At 51.8% G+C, this 11,369-nt stretch overlaps 1 protein-coding gene and 2 pseudogenes across 1 annotated transcript; 2 read left to right on the top strand and 1 right to left on the bottom strand.

Annotated features, from left to right (window-relative positions):
• Nucleotides 1-92: 92 nt before the first annotated feature.
• Nucleotides 93-1,845, bottom strand: LOC117833441 (cytochrome P450 CYP94D108-like; annotated as a pseudogene).
• Nucleotides 1,846-2,548: 703 nt separating this feature from the next.
• LOC117833750 (tryptamine hydroxycinnamoyltransferase 1-like) lies at nucleotides 2,549-4,506 on the top strand (annotated as a pseudogene).
• On the top strand, nucleotides 4,066-4,744 carry LOC140223611 (probable LRR receptor-like serine/threonine-protein kinase At3g47570). Its single transcript, XM_072295644.1, has 2 exons — nucleotides 4,066-4,258; nucleotides 4,368-4,744. The coding sequence occupies exons 1-2, from the start codon at nucleotides 4,066-4,068 to the stop codon at nucleotides 4,742-4,744; spliced, it is 570 nt and encodes a 189-aa protein (XP_072151745.1).
• The last annotated feature ends 6,625 nt before the right edge of the window (nucleotides 4,745-11,369 follow it).

The following is an 11,369-nucleotide window of genomic DNA, read 5'->3' as shown; positions in this document are numbered from 1 at the left end:
TGCTAGGATTATTCAGTTGTAGATGTAAGATGTGTGCATTGTTCTCTCCTTGCAAGAGAGAAATATGTTCCTTTGTGACTTCTCTTAAGAAGTAATCAAACATTCATTTTACTGATTGAATTCAGCCTAACATTCACAACTCACAAGAGATGGCTCAAAAAAGAAGAGTAAAAAACATAACACAGTCTATTTACAAATGGTATTGTCAACCCAAGGGGACATGAAAGTATGAAACCGATGATGTTCTTGATCATTCAGCACCTCCAGGAACCACCCTTCTCCTCACTTGCACAGGCAAGCCCCCTTTCATTCTGAGCGTCACGGAGAGCACGTGCTCCGGCACACCGCCGGCGGAATCCTTCTTGACGTCGACCGCGAACTCTTCGAGCACGCTCGCAACGGTGGACTTCATCTGCACGTAGGCCATCTCCTTCCCCAGGCACATCCTCGGCCCGGCATGGAACACGGTGTACCGGAACGGGCTCTCCGGCCGGAACGCGCCGTCCTCCCCGAGCCACCGCTCCGGCCTGTACTCCGCGCAGTCCTCGCCCCATAGGGCCGCGAGGCGCCCCATGGCGTAGGCGCTGTACGTCACGGACCAGCCGGCGCCGACGTGCGTGCCGTCGGGCAGCGTGTCGTCGGCGGCGCACGACTGCGAGTCGATCGGCACCGGCGGGTACAGCCGCATCGACTCCGTGAGCGCGGCGTGCAGGTAGTGCATGCCGCGCAGCGCGTCGAATCCGAACGGCTCGCCGGCGCGCGTGCCGGTGGACTCGCGAGCCGCGCGGACCTCGTCGGCGATGCGCGACACGACGTCCGGCCGCGACGACACGAGCCAGAAGAACCACGTCAGCGCCGAGGACGTCGTCTCGCGGCCGGCTATGAGGAAGCTGAGGACGATGTCCCTGAGCGCCTCGTCGCTGTGGTCGGCACTCGCCACGAACCGTGACAGGACGTCGTCTCTGTCGTCGTCCGGTGACGCGCTCTGGCGCCGGGCACGGACGATGTCCTTGGCGAACGAGTGGACGTCGGCGATGGCCTTCTTGAGCCTGCGCTCCGTGCCGATGTTGAGCCACTTCTTGATCTTCCATGAGACCTCGATTGGCTCCAAGAACCGGCGAACGATGAGGTCCTGCGCCTCGCCGAACGTGTGCATGAAATCGGACCTCGCCTCGGCCACTACCCCGCCGTCGGCGAGGCAGCAGGGGTCGTGCCCGAACGCCACCATGCAGATGGTGTCGAACGCGAACCGCTCGAGCACGTCCTGCAAGTCGAGGACAGCGCCGCCGGCATTCCGCCGCAGCAGCGGGAGCAGCCTGTCGGCGACCTCGGCCTGCACGACGTCGACGACGAACTTGCGGAGCGAGCGCTTGGTGAACTCGAGGCTGGCGTTCTTGCGCTGCCAGAGCCACTGGTCGCCGTCGGAGTTGAAGAGGCCGTTGCCGAGGAAGTCCCGGAGCATGGAGATGGCGTGCTCGCCCTTGGGGTATGTAGTTGGCGAAGTTGGCGCGCAGGACGTGCTCGACGTCGGCGGGGTTGCCGGTGACGATGCCCGTCCGCATCCCGGGGATCCAGAAGCCCATCCGCTGCTGCGGGCTGGCGACGATGAGCTCGGTCGACCAGTCGAGGAAGCGGTGGCGGTTCCTGAGGAACGCCGGGAGGTAGCCGAGGAGAGGGTGGGATTTGAGGCCGTGCGTGGTGGGTTTCTTCTTGGTCAGGGTTCTCGTGAGGTTGTAGAAGATGTACAGTACGGGAAGCAGGAGGATGAGCAGGGAGAGTGCAGAGCTTTGCATTTCTGGGACGGTGGCCATTGCCGTTGACTTGCTATCTTCTGTTGTTTGACCTGTGGATGAGAGGGAAGAGCGTGCCTGCTGGTTTATATACCTGCATTGCGGTATCCAAACCAGACTTGTACAGATCTGAAGATGGTGCTAAAGTATTCAGAAGAAGTGTGGCTGCCATGTCCATGGATGGTCACATGGCAAGATGCTTGTGCTTGTTGACCAAGATAGGACCTTGCATTGGAGGGCAAGGAAGGTCAATTGGGCTCGAAACTGTGGTCAGGCTGGAGGCCCGGATTCATTTGCGCAGGCCGTGACAGAGAGGCAAAAAAGTGGTCCGCCGTGCTATTGGGCCGACTACACCCGGAGTCCGTTAGTTTTCCTGACGATGCCGCCGAGCATACAGTGCGCGGCCCGCGATGACGATGATGGGCGGAGAAGAAAAGTCAGCAGCGGCCTTCATTCAGTTGTTCAGCATTTTTCTCGCCTCCCAGTTCAGTCAGCTACTCAGAGGTCGTCGTCGAACTACGGCCATGTCGCAGCAGTCGCACAAATGACACGACTCTGCTCAGCAACCTATGGACGCAGCCATGTAGCGGTTGGTGCCTTTGTCCCCCGTGCAAAGGAGACTGCCTAGCGCGCTCCAGTACGTAGGCGTGGACCAAGGCACGTACGGCCCCAAAAGTATACCATGCAAGAACTGAGACTCGAGCCCTCAGGCGACGCTTGCTCGCTCATCCTTTCGGCTAACTTTTCCGAAGGTCAACCATTGCATGCAGCGCACCTCCCTGCCCACACGCATTTTACGAGGATCGATGCATGGCGAGTTTGACACGATGGCACTGAAACCCGTTTCAACACGTTCGTACACTAGAAAGGTCTCAACGACACTGCGCGGCGCGCGCTACGCATACATAGACCAGCATCCATCGGCAGCTCTGCACTAGCGAACCAGCCACGCACGGTTCATACACACGAGCGTTTCTACGTACACGATCAACTCTGCGCGCACGCGTGCATTCGAATCATATCACATAGGAACATGGACGTGCAGGTGCGGCGGACGTTCGTCGTACCCGCGCCGCCGTCGGAGCCGTCGGCGGAGGTGCCGCCCACCGCCTTCGACCTCGTCGCGCCGGCCTACCACGTCACCGTCCTCTTCGCCTACGCCCCGCCCAACCCCACCAACGCCGCGCTCCTCCACGCGCTCGCCGCCACCCTCCCGCGCTTCCCTCGATCTCCTTACCGCCCGCCGCCTCGATCAGAGCCGCCGGCCCCGCGCCGACCGCCCGCTCTTCGTCACGGGCAGGGGCGGCGCGGGCGCCCTCGTCGTGGAGGCCGCGGTGCCGTCGTCCCCGCTCGCGGACCACCTCCCGCTCGTCCCTTCGTCGGACCTCGAGCGCCTCCACCCGCCGGTCGACAAGGACACGCCGCACGTGCTGCTGCTCCAGATCAACCGCTTCGCGTGCGGCGGCCTCGTCATCGCCTCGTCCGCGCACCACCAGGCCGCCGACGGATACTCCATGTCCACCTTCTTCCACGCGTGGGCCGACGCCGTTCGCGCCAGCGGTGCCACCGGCGCCCCGCCGCGAACCACCATCGACCGCCCTCCAGTGCAGCCGTACGGGCCTGGCGCCGTCGTCCCGCGCCGCCCGCCGCGGTGCGAGTTCGAGCACCGCGGCGCCGAGTTCCTGGCGTCGGACGCCGCCCCACGGCAGCCCCCCGCCCGCGTCCGCCCTTCCGAGATCGCCAACCTGCTGCTGCACTACACGGGCGAGTTCGTGGCGGAGCTCAAGGCCCTCTGGCGGAAGATCACCGCGGCGCGGGGGCGCGACGAGGACCCCGCGCGCACGGCGCTGAACGTGACCGTGAACGGCCGCGCGCGGCTCGGCGCCGACGCGTTGCCCAGGGGGTTCTTCGGCAACGCCGTGATCACGGCGAGCTCCGGGACGAGCGCGCGGGACCTGGCGCGCGGCGGCGCTGGTCCGGGCGGGCGTCCGTGCGCGCGACGGCCGGTACTTCCAGTCGTTCATCGACTTCGGGGCGCTGCACGGCGGCGAGGAGCTGGAGCCCACGGTCGGGGACGAGGACAACGTGCTGCTGCCGGACGTGGCGTCCGACAGCTGGCTGCACCTGGAGCTGCACCGGCTGGACTTTGGGTGCGGCGGGCGGCTCGCCGGGATCCTGTCTGCCCATTCCCCGCTGGACGGGGTGGTGGTGCTGATCCCCAGCTTGGGGAAAGGGGGGCTTCCTTAAGAGGTTGGACATCATGCTAGATGTGTCAATGGCAACGGAGTATCTTCACCATGAGCATCACGAGGTAGTCCTGCACTGCGACTTGAAGCCTAGCAATGTGCTATTTGATGAAGACATGGTGGCTCATGTAGCGGACTTTGGAATCGCAAAGTTGCTATTCGGTGATGACAGCTCCATGATCACTGCAAGCATGCTTGGAACACTTAGGTACATGGCACCAAGTACGTCCATAATCTGTACTGTGACTCTAAATTTTGGTTGGTATATATATTTTGTTAACGGTGCTGATTTAGTCCTGCTTCAATTCTTTGTTTCCTGTCTCATGAGCAGAGTATGGATGTTACGGGAAGGCATCACGCAAGATCGATATTTTCAGTTATGGAATCATGCTCCTTGAAGTCTTCACTGGAAAGAGACCCACAGATCCCATGTTCGTCGCAGATTTGAGCATTAGGCGGTGGGTTTGTCAAGCATTTCCAACTCAGCTTGCCTCTGTTCAGGATGACTGGCTATTGCAAGGTGTTTCTTCCTCTGCCGGCAATCTGAATGACTTTCTTATGGCGACATTTGAGCTGGGTTTGATCTGCTCAAGTGACTCACCTGACCAGAGGATGTCAATGAGAGATGTCACGGTGGCACTGAAGAAGATTAAAAAGTATTATACAAAATCAATAATATCAGCAACCACGATGAGTGCTACCCTGTGATTCAACTGTTCGTTCCATCTTCCAATTATTTTTCAGTACTTTTGTTTGTCCTGTTGACCTGTGCCTATAATATGATTTTTCAACGTATACTGTCATTTCTGAAATAAGTTTGTGTAAACCATGCATTTGAAGATTCATGGGTGGAGTTCAAATACTGCAATCCAAGTTGCGTGTCTCTAAAATTCAGTAACAGAATGTCTGCTGAATGATCTGCAGGCCAAGTCGACGCATGTTATAGTCATGCACAATCTTCAGTTTCAAACTTATTACTGACAAAAAGTTTATTATAAACTTCAATTGCACTATAAGAAAACTATTCACGTGAATACCAACACCAAAACATATAGCTATTTAAGAAAAGGGCCGTGTCTCTAAAAAATGTACTTTTTGTTCGATTGCTATTTAATATAAGTGGTCCTGAGTTTTTACTAAGACAAACAATTATAAGTTCCACCAAATTTATATAGAAGAGTATATATATTAACAATTATCACATGAAAGAAATGAACCATATAAAAATATATTTCATAATGGATATAATTATCCTCATTTGATATCGCAAACATTACTATTCCTTTCTACAGACATGGTCAAATCTATAACAATTTGACATAGATCAAACTCATAATCCCATACATTTCACATCAACTTTTAACTAATAACAAAGGAGAAACAAAAACTTTCAAATAAGTACACTTCATAACTTTTAAGTTCAAAACAAGCATCAACTTCGGCGTCTCCAGAATTTTGGATGAATTATTCAAATTGCTTCCAATTGCCATTCCACAGAAACTTCAGGATTCTATTTTTTTTAACTTCAGAGTTTAAAAGTCTTTAATCCGGTTTAAGAAGTTTCAGCTTATACACATAGTCAAAGTTAGAGATATACTATTTATGATAAAAATTACTAAAATGACTTACGTTTTGGAACAGGGAGAGCAACATCAAAAGATGCAACGTAGTGTCCACGGACCATGCTAGCTAGCCACACACATCATCATATACTAAACTACGCATGCGTCTCTTGGTAATCGGCAATCATATGAACATATTTTGAAACCGAAAAGTGCTGACCGGCCAACACGATAATGTTGACTTGACATTATTAATTGTGCTCTGATTGGAAAGTGATGGTAACAAAATTAAAGGTGATGTCATTCTGCAAGTATGCATGGGAACAAAATTATGCTCTGATTGGTAAGTGATGGGAACCAAATTATTAATTATACTCAGTTCCCTTTGTGGTTTAATCCTAGGTTCGCCATCTCTCTCTGATGCAAATGGCTTTATGGTTGATGGAAGCCTTTTCTATAACAGAAGTTTAGTTAATGGATGATGATCCTGTCTAAACAAAAAGCGTGAGCTCTAGCATAGCGGCATAGGAACTAATATGTTCAGAGAAAATTATAATGAATCACAATCGTAAAGGACACTTCAAGGTTACAAAAAACCTGAGACTATTCTTCAAATACAAAGATGCCATGGCCACATTTCTAATTTTTTTTTCCAAGTCACACTTGCCCTTGTTGGCCGCCAGCCGCCTTGGTTGTTGATCTGTCCCGGCTGCTACCTCCTCTGTGCACCCGTGATATTGAGATGCAAGGATAAGGAACACACAAGTGGGCTATCTGCAACATGCATCTTCTCACCAAGTGGACTGGACTGGAATGTGGTCGGCAAAGCAACCATGTGCACACAGCTTCTTCTGACCACACAATAGATATCCATGCGTTGGGTGATGTAAATCTTGAACATGCTAAACGTAACGATCTGGGCTTGGCACCGAGGCTGAGGAAGACCTGAATCTAGACCAGGCCGTTGAGGATGCTGCAAACTTGGCCGACGGGGACGAGGGTACCGCGGATTGTAGTAATAACGAGGCTGGTGCTGACATCGGGGAGGATCTTTTGCTGGCATCGAGGCTGATCTGTTCGCGAAGTCCTCGGATTCTTAGAACAGCATAAAGTTTTACATCAGCAAGAGCTACTTTCCCAAGGGCGTCGCTAGGGTCTCGGGTGACGAGATTGTGACTGCACCTAAGGTAGGCGAGGATATTGTTTTAAGGACTTCTTTGCCTCTGGATTAAGATTTCCGTGCGACAAGGATCTTCATAAGATTGTGGAGAGATACAGGGCCAAGCTTCACCATCTTACTCCAAATGCCTTCATTGCTCTATCCAAGTTTTACTGGGTCCAGCACACATTCGGGGGTCATATTGATGTTGATAGTTTTGCGAGGTTGTTCGAGCTTCATATCCAAAGGAAGAGAGTTACATTTGATGAAGAGGAAGGTATCTTGGAGGCGCATTTTGTGTGCTGCACATTCGCAACTCAGAGGAAGAACAAAAAGCAGAAAATCATGAGGTTTGAGCTTTCCCATGGACAAAAGAATAGATGGGATGACAATTGGTTAAGATACTGGTTTTATGTTAAAGTTGACATGGCTGATGTGTCTAGGATCAGACGTTCTTTTTATCCTTTCTCTGGCCCCTTTTTCCCTATGGACATCTCCACCACTCCCCCATTTACAAGGTCCAAGGTTGTTAAGGAGTGCGAGAACGCTTTTTACTCAGCCTCAAAGTCGATCTCCGGGTGAGATCTTGTTGAGGAGTTTTTGGCGACTAACATCTAGCCCCTTTTGGATGGATGGGAACCAATGGAGATTGTGTCGAAGAACGTTTCATGGTGCACTAGCCTACTTCCTTACCCTTGTTTCAGAATAAAGTTGCTGGAGGGTGCCAACCCTGGTCTTTATGCAGAGGATGTAGAGAGATACGCTATAGATATTATTGGCCTGTGCACTGAGAGCAAGCTATCGTCTACCCGAAGGACTGTTGAACACGAGTTCCGGTTAACCACGTATTTGATGAACTTGGTGTCGATGTTGTGCCTCGCACGAAGCCTCGCAAGGCTTCAAAGTGGATGCGAGAAGTCGGTGTGACTGGCTCGGAGCTGATTGGCGGCGGAAGTAGAGCGAAAAGGAAGAAAGCAGACAACACAGCTGCAAAGGCAGCAGCAGTGCTTTCAAAGAAGGCTGATGCCCAAGCGAGCGTCATACTTGAGGCTGCAAAAGAGAAGCTAAAGACCTCCAACCTCGAGGCTCAGAAGAGAAAAGAAAAACTTGGTCAAGTCTCTTCGAGTGAGGCTTCTAAATCCTCTACGACAACTGCATCCAAAGCTGACCCGGTCGCAACCAAGTCTGAGCTTGAAACCGTTGGCGCGCTTGTTGGTATGAAAGTTAAGAAATCAGCAAGAAAGTCCCACATCGCTAAGGCATTTGATAAAGATGATGATGTTTTTTTGGATGTGGACTTATCTTTGGTCTCTTCCTCGGTCCCCGAGGCTAACGCCCCTCCAAAGGAAGCTCAGACTGAGGTTGTTGCGCCCCCTCTGCGCCCTGAGGCCAACCCTTAGTGAAACAGAAGAAGAGCTAGCCTCGACACTCAAACAACTAGAGGTGTTAAAGAAATAAAAAGAGAAATTTGCTCAACAAGAGCTCCAGGCATAAAGACTAGCAGCCAAGAAGCTAGCAAAACTAAACGAGGCCAAAAGGCAACTAGCGGAGTTGCAGCAAGAGTTAGATGAGTTGCAATACTTACCGCTTCAAACCTTCAACACCAGCACTAGCCTCATTGGACACAACAAACCAGCAGCAACGAGCGCATACACAACTATCAACAAAAGTTCCCCATTGTCCTTGGGCCTGCAAATAGCCCCATGGCCTGCAACCTACAAAGAAGATGCATTACAAAAGTTCAATGGCCAAGCAGACTCATGCCAGTTCCTCATGAGTAATGAAATTGTTGACACCATTTTTCAACACATGTCAAAGGAGGCATCATGAGGAAGCAACTGATTGACATTAGAAACAGCCATAGGCTCAGTAGAGGGAGATGATGTGGTATTGGCAAAGTCATTTATCATTGCGTGTGAGGGTGCAGCACTAAACCGGTACTCTCTACTCATGTCATAGTCCGTATACAGCTGGGTTGATCTTGGAAACAAGCTAATACAAATCTTTCAAGGCTTTCGTAGTACCATGATTGATGAGGGGGACTTGTTCAATTTTGTGCAAAAAGATAAAGAACCTCTAGCAAGCTATGTGAGAAGGTTTGTCCAACTTAATTCACAAACTTCAGATGTGGAGGATAGCATGGCCATAACTGCCTGCATCAAGGGGCTCAATCTAGGGTCAACAGCCTTGAAGCTATCAGGGAAAAAGCCAAAAACAATGGAAGTCCTATTTGCAGAACTAGACAAATACCATAGATCAGATGAAGACCATAGAAGAAGGGTCACAAAAAGAAACCACAGAGGCAGGCCAAGAAAGATCAAAACTGGCAAGCCTCGTGCTCCAACCAACAACATCAACACCATTCACACCCAAATCAGCAAGTGCTGGCCATCGAGGGTAACCAACACTCATTACAAAACCAAAACTAAAACTATAGACCAAACCAGAACTGATACAACCAACATCAACCAAACTTTGGTAGTGGCCAAAAAGAGGCCATGCCGGAAGAGGAAGAGGCCGAGGTAGAGGGCCTCTGAGGCCAAATAACCAAAGTAACCAACAAAGACCATTTTATTGCATGTTCCATGGTAAACAAATCGACCATGCAACTAATTTTTGTCCAGAAGCCAAAAAGACCTTTGAAAGAATAGCCGAAGAATAGAAAGCGACTGAGGCACCCAAAACCATCCACCATACAACCTTCTGGCCACATCCACCATACTACCCAAACCCCAACCTCACAACCTTCCAACCCGCCATGACATGGCAACATTTACCGCAATTCTGACTTCGAGCTCAACTAGCTTCACAGAATGCGAACTTTGCACCTCCCCAGTCTCTCCATGAAATGCCTCTACCACTAGCTATTTTTGTGTATGAAAATTTCAGCCTTGAAGGGAGTCATCACAGTTTATGGTGACCAGCAAACCGCCAGGAACATAGAAAAGGGCGTAACTCTGGGATAAAAGAATGGCCACCACCTAACAATCCCTAACGAGGTTGAAGAACAAGAAAAGAAAAAGCCAAATGTTGAGCCCAAGAGGGACAAAGAGAACATAAAAATAAGTGCGGATGGCGAAACAAAAAGAGTTCTCCTAGATGATTACCCGCAGCCTCCCGCATTGGCCACCTGCCGGCAGCCCGCCGCTGGCTCGCCCGAGAGGATAAGGTGGAGAGACCGAGAGAGAGAAGGGGGGAGGGGGATGAAGGTTGGTGAGGGGAGAGGATAAGGCAGTTTTATTGCCTTCCGAGGAGGTGTTTTGTCCCAGTTGGAAACACCAACCAGGACTAAAGCTCCCTTAGTCCCGGTACTAGCAATTCGGTACAAGAGTGGGACCCTTTAGTACCGATTGAAAAAACTAGTCCTAAAGGGTATTAATTTTGTTTTTAAAAAAAGCATATCCCCCCGCCGGCCCGCCTCCCCCCACCTGCCGCCGGCCCCCTCCACCGCCACTGCCCCGCTCGCTCCGCCTCCACCCCGCCTCCGCCTCCTCCACCCCTCCTCCGTCGCCCTCCACCCACCACGCCGCTCCTCCACCCCCCCTTGCGCTGCTGCTGCAAGATGGCCGCCACCTCTGCCCGATGTTTGCCGCCGCTCCTCGCCTCAAGCACGAGGTGAGGGGCGAACGGAGGGGTGAGGAGAGGGGAGGCTAGGGAGAGGGAGGTAGGGGCCAATGGAGGGAGCTGAGGGAGCCAGAGGACAAGGAGAAGTGTGCACTGAGTGAGAGAGAGAGAAAGAAAGAGAGAGGGGAGGGGAGGCAGTTGGATAAGGGTGATTCGGTGGATTGATAAGGGTACGGGGGATGCGGTGTCGTTATAGTGGATGGTCACCAGGGCAGTCAACTGATGAATAGTGACAAATTTGGACGGACATAGCGCTGATAGCAAAACTTGACCACAGACTCCAATGGCCAACTGCCTGTAGCTGCAACATTTGTGGATTGAATTCAAATACTATCATGTCGTTATATATAGTGGACAGCCCAGGCCAGTCAAGTGAATAGTGACGAAATTGCAAGGACACAGCGTTGTTGATTGCGAAGACTTGACCTCAGACTCCAACGACCAACTACCTGTAGCAGTGTAGCTGCTCTGGGTGCTGTAACTACACTGAGCGGCCGGTACGTTCTTAATAAGATTATTACTTCATGTCACCAGTTCTCTGTTGATCATATATCATGCACAATCCCTTGCTCCTGTTCCTCACAACTGGAAGCACAACTTTGTTTCTCGCCGGGGAAGCACAACTCCTGTTCCTCACACCAGCTCTCCCATGGCAGCAACGATGGCAGTGGTAGCATCCCCGTCGAGAGGGCCGCCTTGATGCTCTCCTTCCAGAAGGGTATCACAAGTGACGCTCCACATCACCCTGCCTCTTGGCAGGGTCAAGATTGCTGTCGCTGGAGAGGTGTCAAATGCAACAACAAGACTGCTCATGTCATCAAGCTTCACCTTCGCAATCCTGTTGTGGTTCATAATCTATGAACTGAGAGATATAACCACCAAATAAATGAACCAACTCCAGGACAGTACTGTGGAGTCATTGACCAGGAATCAACCCATCGTCATCTTCACGTAGTGACCTGACAGGAATTTGCCGTGCGACGACCGC

The sequence above is a fragment of the Setaria viridis genome, chromosome 8, assembly GCF_005286985.2.
Source record: "Setaria viridis chromosome 8, Setaria_viridis_v4.0, whole genome shotgun sequence".
Taxonomy (NCBI): domain Eukaryota; kingdom Viridiplantae; phylum Streptophyta; class Magnoliopsida; order Poales; family Poaceae; genus Setaria; species Setaria viridis.
The sequence above is the reverse complement of the archived record's forward strand: the minus strand, read 5'-3'. Positions and strand labels throughout refer to the sequence as shown.

Bases quoted from the DNA above. Each gene is read 5' to 3' on its own strand.
- LOC140223611 (XM_072295644.1), top strand. From the start codon at position 4,066: ATGGCAACGGAGTATCTTCACCATGAGCATCACGAGGTAGTCCTGCAC. The intron at 4,259-4,367 runs GTACGTCCATAA...TCTCATGAGCAG, and splicing joins ACTTAGGTACATGGCACCAA to AGTATGGATGTTACGGGAAG.